This window comes from Cyprinodon tularosa, unplaced genomic scaffold, assembly GCF_016077235.1.
Source record: "Cyprinodon tularosa strain WSP-4 unplaced genomic scaffold, ASM1607723v1 ctg9, whole genome shotgun sequence".
Classification (NCBI taxonomy): domain Eukaryota; kingdom Metazoa; phylum Chordata; class Actinopteri; order Cyprinodontiformes; family Cyprinodontidae; genus Cyprinodon; species Cyprinodon tularosa.
The window spans coordinates 1,069,716-1,081,164 of NW_024039673.1; the positions used below are offsets into that span (position 1 = coordinate 1,069,716).

Below are 11,449 nucleotides of genomic sequence, written 5' to 3' on the forward strand. Positions count from 1 at the left end.
TTTGGTTTTGCACATATTTATTCTTCTCATTAACATCAAATACATCAAAGTTGATCACTGATGTTTTCCACTATTATGTACGTAATCTTGCATTTTGGTTTCAATGCCACACAATAAAGAGCTGTAAATCCTGTCCAAGTGCTTACACAGAATCTAAGGAGAAGATGCATGTCATAATTGACAGTTTTTATAAAAAAAAACCCAAAAAGCTAATAATAAAATTGTGCAATAAATCCATTCAGATGACAGTGAGAACAAACAGTGATTCATAAATAAAATATTGGAACGTACAGCATTTAAATAGGAGACATGTAATAATGTTAATGTTCCCAAACATTTCCCTTGTAAAAACTTGTCTACACTTGGATGTTTACAGGCATTTTCAAATAAAAGAATAGATTTTATCAAATAATTGAACAGTGAAGAGGTGTTAAAAATGTAATCAGTAACAAAAGTGAAGACAAAAATAAGAGAAAGAAAGAAAGAAAAAACAAAGGAGGGTATGTAGGTAACAAGGCAATGGAGGTAAGACCCTCGGGTCTGCATACAAATAGGACGTTATAGGAAGTCAGGCTTTAAGGAGGCAAAAAAGGAAGTAAGGAAACAGTCAAGCATGGATGAAAAGGGGCAATGAGAGAAAATTGACACAAAGATAAAAGGAGACAAAAGAAAGGACTAATGCACGGTAGATGAGAAAGGAAGCAAGAAAGGACGCAATGTGTAAGAAAACATACAAGAGTAGAAAGTCTGGAAATATAGGTTTTAACTACTTTCTTTTCAAACTTGTTTGTCATACTTTTCTAAAGAGTGAGTGAACCCCGAAGGGTTTTTGGCAACAAAAGAAAAGAGTTAAGTTCAAGGCTTTCAGGATTCACTAGATCCCCTAAAACAGACTGTTTGCTTTGAGGCTTCTCACCCATCATGTCAAAAGTTCTCCGACAGCCCAGAACTGAATTCTTCCCACCTAAAAAGCAGTGTTATGCAGAACTTTTTTCTTTTAGTAAACATAGGATCCTGCACACAAACTGGTTTTCCTGTTTACCATTTATCAGTTCATGTACAAAAAGCCTTTGTGGCACCTCAAACCAATTTAAAAACAGAACATCGATGTAGCAGACCTACACGATTTGATGACAAAACAGAAGGGTCTGCAAGGAGCTAATATCTCCTTGTGATCAGCACTGGGCACGGAATAAACATGAAACTTTGTCACACTGCAAGAGATCACTGTGCAAGCATGAGGGCACCACAAGCAAAGCCAAGATCTGCAAACATTGGTTACAATGATTCTAGAAGCTTGCCCGAGTCCATTCATAGCACAGTATCTGGTAAGTTCTCAGTGAATCAAGACACTTGTTTGGTTTTAGTACAAAGTATTCGCTCCATGTCAGCAATAGTCATATGAAGTTCTTCTTTTATCCTTCTGTTATTCAGTCCTTTCTTAGAGCACCTCTTTCTACTCCATTTGATGTTCTTTGTGGTATTTTACACTTAACAACACTTTCCACTCCATTGCTGTGTCTAGAATGAATCTAGGTAACCTAATATGTTAAACTAACAGTGCAAACACCGCTCAAGATGACCCAGACGGCTAAACTGAACTGGAACAGAGGTGTTGCGTTGTGCGTAGCAAGAGGCAGTGGTCCGTGCTTCCTCCTGGACCCCTTGTCACAATCAGTTCTGTTTACTGCGTTTTCCACACGTCGTTGAGTAGTTTGACCACCTCCTCGTAAATGACGAAGACTATGGCTACATCTAGGCACACGCGGCCGAGTCTGGGAACCGTGCCCTTGTAGAACCTGCAGGATGTACCAAATGATGATTGTTGCTAAAGGAAAAGCACAATCTAAAGCAGGTCTATAATTGCATTATACTCACGCATGCAGTCCTTCATGCTTCAGGATTTGGAAGGCACAATCCAATGTGTTTTTATAACGATAGGCCTCCAAACCCTGAAATATATATGAAAAAAAAAAAAAAAAAACTTTCAAGGATTCTGTTACAAGGCCCAAACTGAAACCAATAAATCTAACACTCATTTAGGATTGTATCCAGGAATGAAAGTAAGTCGGAACGTTCAAGGTACTGCACACTAGTAAAGGATTCCTTAGAATATTTCAACATTTTGGTTTACATATTTGTAAAATTAAAGTCGGATAAGATAGTTTTAAATAGATGTCATGGTTGACACCTTTATATCTAATGTACCTCTTATATGTATATATTCCATTCAGTTTATTTCTATAGCACAAATTCACAACACATGGCATCCCAAGGAACTTTACAGAGACAATTCAATAAGATCATAGAGTCAGATGGTTCAGTTTTCTATCAAAGGAAAACCAGATGATTATATCGACTCATTGACTTGAAAGAAACAATTTTTTGAGCCTGTAGAAATAAAGCTACAAGTTTTATTGGTGTTTATATTACAAAGTTAATATATTTTTGTTAGTATAGTGCTTACAAGAATTTAAATCTACTTTGAGCCCTCATTATATCAATATGGATGCCATTGCTTACAATCTAAATAGCATTACAATATGTTAAAGCAACCTGAACTGAGATGTTTTAAATTATTTTTTTAGGTCAATTATTGGCACTTGGCTCACATCAATGCTCCATATGGGCTCCATTTTTAAACTCTCTGAATGAGTCATGTTATCCAGAGCTAACAGCCTGGATAACATGAGCTAACAGAGCTAACTAAGGCTACGTTCACACTGCAGCCTGAAGTGACCCAAATCCGATTTTCTTTGCCCATATGCGACCTGTATGAGTTATTTTCATGGCTGTCTGAACAACACAGATCGATTTTTTCCAATGTGACCCAGGCCACTTGGTTATGTGGTCTTGAATCCGATACGAATCCGATCTTTTTCAAATGCGACCTGTTTGTGAACGGCCAGGTCGCATTCATCCGACCTGAATGTCATTATTACACGACAAAGGTCACAATTCTGGGTCTTGCTATGAAGAAGCACCAAGAAAAACAACAACCATGGGAGATGATGATGCAGTAATTATGTTTAACCATCTTTAACACTTTAACCATCTTTTCAAGATGGTTAAAGTGTTTTTTTATGATTGGTAAAGATTGCTAGATGCGCTCCAGCACTACCATCCATGTTTACTTCCGTAAATACAGAGCATACTGGCCTGTGACGTCATTGCATCCTCTACTGCGCATGCGTGACACTTGCATTGCATGACTGCAGTTCACACAGGGGATCACAAACAAGTCACATGTATTTGGAAATGAAACGGCAACGCAAAAAAAATCGGATTTCACAAAAATCTGAATTGAGCATCAAGGCCTGCAGTGTGAACATAGCCTTAGTAAAAGTTATTGTAAGTAAGTTATTGTTTGGTAACAAAAAAGTCATGACACTTATCTGATCAGGCATATTTTTGGTTCTCTGATGTAGGATTTAATCTGGGGGAACTCCGTGACTTCTCAACCTGGTGGTCCAAAGTGGTCTGTTATCAGATTCAAAATTCAGATAGTTTAACTTTGCAACACTTTAGTGCAGTCAGTTGCTTTCAAGGGCACCAAGCCTGGAAGGTATAACCCCGAGCAGCGAAAATGTACACAGCGTTGATTTAGTATTTATTATCTCTGCTAAGGAGGTTATGTTTTAGGAGAGTTTTTCCATTTACATGATAACTTTAAAAGTTATGAACATATTTAAATGTATTTATTTTTTTTTTAAACAGAGGTGCGCCTCCTGTCAAGGAACAATTCCTAAACATTTCGTAATGATCCAGCTCATGTGCAAGTTTTAGTTATAGGTTTAATTTATTATATGGGGGGACATTTTCTGCTCAGTTGAGGTCAGTGCTCTCTGATTGCTTTTCTAGTTATTGATGCTTTTCCTTCTTTAAATTACTTTGAGAATGAAGAAATGTGCAGAGGACAGTCAACAGTGAACAAAAAAGGATTTGCTTCTAAAAAAAAGACACTATTGACTTTACTTGGAATCTTATAAGAAAAGGTCAGTCATGCTAAAAATCATGTTATTTTATCAATCAAGTTTTTTGAGTGATTAATCATTTAGCATTTGAACCGAAAATTAAAATATGCAGGTTCATTAGGAGCATGCAGGGACATTTAAATGTTCAACAACTGATAGCAGGGACCTCTGAAAAACTATGATGCAATTAAAAAAACTGAGACTTTAAAACAGCACAGGCTGTTTTGATTAAAGATTTGTCTCATCTGTCTTTTTTTTCACAGGAAGATCAAGGCAAAATTCAGACACAGGCCACTTTGGAACATTCAGGATATAGAATCTACAGATCTTCCAGATCATAGTCTTTGAATGTATGATCTGATTGAATTGTAAAGTGCCTTGAGATTACATGTGTTGTGAATTGGCACTATATAAATAAACTGAATTGGAATGGAAAATGCCACTGTCTTATATTTACTTTACTTAGGGTAGATATGCTATACATGTCGACGAAATCTTCGGTTACATTTTAAGGCAGACAGTTGGATTTAATGTAATATTCTGCAACGTGATGAGACAGTACAGATCTGAGGGCTGTCAAATGGAGACCAGATCTAATCCAGGACTTTAAAATTTGGATTAAAGCATACTTAGAGTGGGGAAGAATAATATTAAAGTAAGATGTTACTTGATATTTTCAGAAAGTGTGTTCATATGAGGAGATGAATTACATGTCTTCTACTGTTAATTTGTGTGAACTTCTGCGGGAAATATCACAGGATGCTGTAAATGCTGCTTTTTTAATGCTTTTAACCTCAATTCGCAAACTTGGTTCAGCCAGTATGCACTCCTTTTGATTTACCAAATCTCTCTTGGAATTTCTACAATGTCCCAAAATTATATCTATGGCAGGTTGTTTGCAAACGATGTCCGCTGTGTTTATCTACCTGCATCCTGGTCTTTACCACGTCCAGAGGCGTGTTTCCAAAAACACTGGCTGCTCCTGCTGTGGCTCCAAACATTGCAGTGACAATTGGGTGCATTTCTCGCCTAGGCTCATCACCTGAGGAGCCAAAACCACAAAATGGACGAAAATCATAAGAAAGACATTAAATGGAATCCTCCTTTTTCCATTATCTGTTCAGGAAAATTGCAGGGGTAAGTTCTCACCATTGTACCAATTCCGCAAGGCGTTCATGACATAGAACCTGATGGCCTGATTGCTCCCTTGTTTAAGCAGAGTCGGTGTTAATCCTTGATACGTTCCCCTCAAACCTGAATGAGGTAAACATACAGTTTGTACATTATGACTAAAGATGTTCGTATACAACAAAAAAAGCTGCTCCAGTTCTGCGAACTCACCCTGTTCCCTGATAATCTCACTAACTCCATGGAAGAAGCCCCTGTAGCGAGGTCTGAGGGAACACTGGTCATGAATGAGCTTCACCTATGTCAAGCAAGACAAAGACATTTATTTGACAAACTGAAGATGATTTTCATGATGAAAGGTAGCGTCTTAACTAACCTTCAATGTTTCCATGGGGCAGACGACTAGCACAGCCTCAGCTATCCCTGCTCCTAAACCACACAGGAGGCTCCGTTTGTTGTCAAGCCGGCCGGTGTGATCTCGCATTGGATTACTGAGCATTTCAAACGTGCCAAACCTGGAAAATTGGAGATTCCGGCATTAAAAAAAAATTAAAATAAGAAAGGAACAAAAGAAAATGTGTAAAAGAACGGCAACTTTTATTTATTTTTGCTGGGTGGATTTCCAAAAAAAAAATGTAATAGCTTTTTTTTTTAAGGTGTTTTATACCACCTGTGACAAAATAGAATCTCATCAAATGTCTAAACCCGAGTCTCCATGAGAATATCAAACATAGTACTTCAGTACAAAATGAATGATTCCCAAAGAGTTTTTAGCTTAATATCTGGTTTGGCTCTTTGCACCATTTTATTTATTCATTTTTATTTCTTAATGTCACAATTTACTGATCAGTTTTTTATCAACTGTGTTTTGTCGGATACACCGATTTGACAAAATATTTGTTAAAGCAAAGCAATACTCCATATAGAAACTCGGAATAACTGCTTACTTTACTGAGCTCTGATCTGATGCAGATGACAAGATGCAACAAATAATTCATTGTTGGTTTAATAATTGTATATGCTTTGTTTTCTCTCCAGATTTAACCCTGTTATGTTTCCCACCCTAATATTCTCATAGGAGTAACAAAAGGAAAAGAAAAAAAACTGCACTTTTACCCTTGGCATAGTAAAAGCTCTGTGGTCAGAAAGCTCTATGTATAGCGTGTTTATTTCGTCACCTGACTGCAGATTTGGGTATGGAGCCATATAGCAGAGAGCTGAGACCTCGATACAGTCCTCTGAGACCGTGATCCTGCACAGTCAGCCTCACACAGTCACCTATGCAAACCCAGAGCAAACTGTTAGAGGGATACCCATCACAAAGCAAGCACAGACAGAGGCGTAGCCAGAAAATTTTAATAGTGGTGGCCAGTCAAAAACCAATGTACACTGAGGGGTGGCCGAAAGCAGATAGGCACCAGAACCTCACAGTCAATCTACACCGTTTCAACAGGAACGAGAACATCCATATTTTTTTAAATAAAGACAAACTAAACTTTCCTACAGCCTTTGCTAACAAATAGATGCATTTATTTAAACATCCATGCTGTCAAAAAAGTTATAGTGGACAAAATTTCTAGGCTGAAAATCTTTTTCATTGTCATAACTTACCTACTTTTATCAAAAGTTATGTTGCATAAAATTAATATTTACATGTACTAATATATCTTCATTAAGTGGATGTTTAAGTTTTTATTAAAGTAGTTATTTATCTGATTTCACATAAGACATAGATGACTAACAGACATTATTTTCTGTATATATCAGCTTTAATGTTAATATTTTGATGTGCTTTAGTTGTGAAGTAATTGTTAATATATGAAAAATGTAAATGTTTAATAAGTTTTAACCTTCCCCTTGAGAGTATTACTGCTGCCATCTGTATTACAGAATGGTAGGGGTGGCCACAGATTAGCTAAGGGGGTCCATAGCCACCTCTGGCCCCCCATCTAGCTCCGCCCCTGAGCACAGAAACTAATACCAAACCATTTGGTCATCCCATTAAGTCCCATGACCTACCAATTCCTCTGTAACGTGGAGGATTGGCTCGCTCATCCAGCTGCAGTTGGGTTTTCACATACTCTGTGGGGAAGGTGATGCAGATCTCTATTGCTCCTGCTATTCCACCTGAGAGAGAGATGCAGAGCTAGACAAACTTCAAATGCATTATGTAAATGTATAAGTAAAAGTATTTCATATGGGTATAATAATGGGATATGCAGGAGAAGAAGGGATGAAGGTCTGTGATGCATCTGCTGTAGCATCCCAGCTGGCAGGATGCTCTTTGACCCACTTCTGCTTGGATAGCTTTAGGGATTACTGTTCTCTGTGCAACACACAAACAACAAACTACTGCTTTGAAATTAATAATCCACCTGCAAGTATAGCTTTTCCGGGGTGGGTGATTTTCCTGCCTCCGATCGCAGCCGCCGCCAGGTTCCTTCTCCCCTCGCACAGCCCTCTGGCGGCGGTGGCGGCCAACAGCAGGGGTGGGGGCCGCTGCTGATGGAGAGCCGAGCACAGGCCCGCTCTGCGGGCAGCGCAGCTCCTACAGGCCCCCTCACAGGCAGGAAACGGCAGCGAGGACATTTTGACGGTAAGGGGTGACTCCACAAATGGGGTCCAGGGAGCGCTGGTCCCGGAGACAATGTGGAGGAGACAACAACAACACAAGAAGGCGGGGCAGCAGCGTGGCGGCGGAGGTCAGGTGATGGCGTGTGCGCTCCACTCACCATCATGCTGCCTGCTTACATTTACAGTCACGTGACTTTAGCATGACTTTCACAGCCAATAGTGTGAGGGATGCTGATCAACTGATGTCATATCTGTTTTACTCCCATCAGGCTTGATGCAGGTAGCGAGTATAAACTGATCTTATGCATTAATCATCTAGAAAGTGGGTGAATCCCTTTTATTTTCTACTAGATGTTGATGGATTTACTAAGAAATATTTAAACATCAATAAAAGCCTACTTGTAAATTGGAAATAAAACATCACATTTTAGCCATGAGCCTGGTGTAATTAGTGGGAGAAGATGAATGGATTGATATTACATTTGAATTTAATAAACATAGAATGAAAAAAAGAATTATTACTTATACTTCTCAATAATGCTTTAAAAAAATTATTTTTGTAAAAAAAAAAAAAAAAAAAACAGCCACACAAAATAGTCGGCATTGTGGTTGGACTTCATAAACCTGGATGTTTTTTTACATTGCAAAGCCACATCATGCGTTGTATTTTCTTATGAAAAACACAAATTATGCACAATTTCTTACCATTGTGAGAATTTTTATAAATTATAAGCAAAATTTGACATTAGCTTGTATTTAGCTAAATTGCCATCTCAGTGGTATTTACAATTTTACATTTTAAAACTATATGCTTTAGTTTATACAATTCCATTATATCTTTATAAGTCTTTATGGCTGTTGACCGTTTGAAACTGTTCCTCGTTATCAAGTCGATTGCAATTTTCGCTGTGCTGTATTTGGTTCCATCTATCTTTCCATTGTGAAAAGATTCTCTACATTATAGTACCACCACTGTTTCAGGATGTGTATTGTGTGTTAAGAATAATAATAATGATTAAACGTTATTGATCTCACACTGGTGAAATTTACCTCTGCATTTAACCAATCCTCTCGGGGAGAGGGGGCTGGCATTGTGTGGCACCTGGGGAGCAGTGTCAGGTTTAGGGTCTTGCTCAGGAACCCAGAATGGATGCTGTGGAGATCGAACTGGGTACTTGCAACCTTCTCAGAACACAAGCGCACTGCTCTAACCACTAGGCCAACACCCCCCTCTTCTTATGTTTAATGTTGTTGTTTTTAACAGACATTAATTGTTTTTTTTGTTTTTTGTTTTTTTGAACACAGGCAAAGAAGGTCAGACTTGGTTTCACCGGGCAAGAACTCTTTTTCACAGATGAGCTTTGTCCCTACATTGCCTTTGTCAAGAGGGGCTTTGTATGGCGTTCTTTCCGTAATAGCTTTCATCTTGCCCCATTTCCCAAAAGGTGTCCAACAGAAAAACTCTCCCAACTAAAGCTTACATATCTGCTGCTCATCTAGAGTTACCCTACCTAGATGAGGACTTACCATACCATGAAATAATTATGATTTAGCATAAAAAAATGACAAAAAAAACGTGACTCTAAATACCGTCAACTTCTGTGCTCTCTTTTCCAATCCTTCCCATCACATAAAACATCGAGGTATGCGGTGAGGAGCAGCAGGAGACACCAGAAAAGAGAGAGATGAAGCAGATATATGAAAGCAGAGTTGAAAAGTGAAGAAAGAAAAAAAAAGGTTTATTTATAATACCAATATTCCCTCCATCCCTTTATCTCACCATCCCTTCTTCCCTCCATCCCCTCTTCCCCTCATCCCTCCATCCCTTCCTCCCTTCATCCCCCCATTCCTTAATCCCCCAAATCCCCATCTCCAAAATAAAGAGCTTTCTAAAAAAAAACCTTTGCAACCTTATTGTTGCAAATAATGATGACATTGATGACCAATGAATTTCTACACTTCTAAATGTTCCAGAGTGCACTGTTGGGGCCATAATCTGGAAGTGGAAAGATCATTTCAACATAATCCGACCATGGCCAGATGCTCCTCGTAAGATTTCTGACAGAGGAGTGAAAATCATTATCAGAAGAGCTTTTTAAGCCAAATAACACTTGTGAAGAGCTTTAGAAAGATTTAGCAGGTACAATTATTTCAAAGAAAACAATAAGTAAAGGACTCAACCGTCATGGCCTGACCACTCACCATGCAAGGCTCAATTGCTGAAGAAAAAACATGTTGAAGCTTGTTTAAAGTTTTTCACAGCATTTAGGCAAGCCTGTGAAATACTTGGAGAATATAGTCTGGTCAGATAAAACCAAAATTTAACATTTTGGATGCCATAATACATCATCTATTCATGTTTGGAGGTGAAATGGCACTGCACATCACTCCAAAAACACCATACAAACAGTGAAATTTGGGGGTGGGAACATCATGGTGTAGGGCTGTTTTTGAGCTTATGGTACTGGCAAACTTCAAATAATTGAAGGAAGGATAAATCGAAAAATGTACATAGACATTCTTGATAAAAATCGGCTACCATCTACCAGGATGATGAAGATGAGACATGGGTGGACATTTCACCAAGACAATGACACAGCCAAAGAAATGGTTAACTGGTTTCAGAGAAATAAAATAAAGCTGCTAGAACGGCCAAGCCAATCACCTGACTTAAATCCAATAGAAAATCTATGCAAAGAACTAAATATCAGAGTTCATAAAAGAGGGCCATGAATACTTCAAGATTTGAAGACTGTTTGTGTGGAAGAATGGGCCAAAATCCCACCTTAGGAAGTATATGACTAAAGTCTAAAAACCAGATTCCAAAAAAGTTGGGACACTAAACAAATTGTGAATAAAAACTGAATGCAATGATGTGAAGATGGCAAATGTCTATATTTTATTCGTAATAGAACATAGATCACAGCTCAAAAGTTAAATCTGAGTAAATGTAACATTTTAAAGGAAAAATATGTTGATTCAAACTTTCACAGTGTCTACAGATCCCAAAAAAGTTGGGACAAGTAGCAATAAGTGGCTGGGAAAAGGATATTAAGAATATAACGAACAGCTGGAAGACCAACTAACACTAATTAGGTCAATTGACAACAGGGTTGGGTATAAAAAGAGCCAGTTGGCTGCCAACAAGACGCAGTGGGTCCCTTCAAGAGAGTCCCAGATGTTCATGTCCCGGAGGTAGGAGGACCGACAGGAGATCAGAACTGAGCAGAAGAAGGAAGGCAGGATAACCTTAGAGGCCAAAAGCCAAAGCCAAAACCAGTGTCAAAGAGGTGCTAGGTAGTCATGGCCGGGAGATCAGTGGTCCGAAGAGAAGCCAAATGTAAATCCAGAATGGTCAGCATGTGACCACGGGAAACAGTTCCAGGTTTGGTTCAATATAGCAAGGAATGTTGGGTCTCATACTTAAGAGCTTAAAACTAATAACATAAGCTTAAAAGTATGTATTGATAATAGATTAAAATCACCTGTATAAGATTAGAGACACATAGCAGGCTCACTCTTTTTCTAGTCTCTCATGAATCCTCCAGAGAAGAGCTTGCTGCCATTGGCCCTTTGTTGCTTTAAATAGTGCTTTACCCATGCCGGAGCAAACACCGACACGACATTGCTTGAATTCCCCCTTTACAGTTAAAGTAGGTCAGGTTTTCCAAACACAACCCCAGTTTACTCCGTCCCCCAAGAAAAAACATAGCATGACAGGTTATTTGTTGTTTGGTTTGTTAAATGATGAAACAGCAGTGTTTATGCTTCAT

At 38.5% G+C, this 11,449-nt stretch overlaps 1 protein-coding gene across 2 annotated transcripts; it reads right to left on the bottom strand.

Moving 5' to 3' along the window:
* On the bottom strand, positions 1 to 7,845 carry slc25a1a (solute carrier family 25 member 1a). Of its 2 annotated transcripts, XM_038274011.1 has the most exons (9): positions 7,478 to 7,842; positions 7,122 to 7,229; positions 6,281 to 6,380; positions 5,479 to 5,617; positions 5,316 to 5,400; positions 5,124 to 5,228; positions 4,901 to 5,016; positions 1,879 to 1,952; positions 1 to 1,799 (listed from the first exon to the last, which is right to left on the bottom strand). In XM_038274011.1, the coding sequence occupies exons 1-9, from the start codon at positions 7,689 to 7,691 to the stop codon at positions 1,685 to 1,687; spliced, it is 1,056 nt and encodes a 351-aa protein (XP_038129939.1). In that variant the 5' UTR covers positions 7,692 to 7,842; the 3' UTR covers positions 1 to 1,684. The 2 variants fall into 2 exon arrangements, with proteins under 2 accessions (XP_038129939.1, XP_038129940.1); XM_038274012.1 differs by lacking the exons at positions 1 to 1,799; positions 1,879 to 1,952 and adding an exon at positions 3,214 to 3,462 and having other exon boundaries at positions 7,478 to 7,845.
* Between the last annotated feature and the right edge of the window lie 3,604 nt (positions 7,846 to 11,449).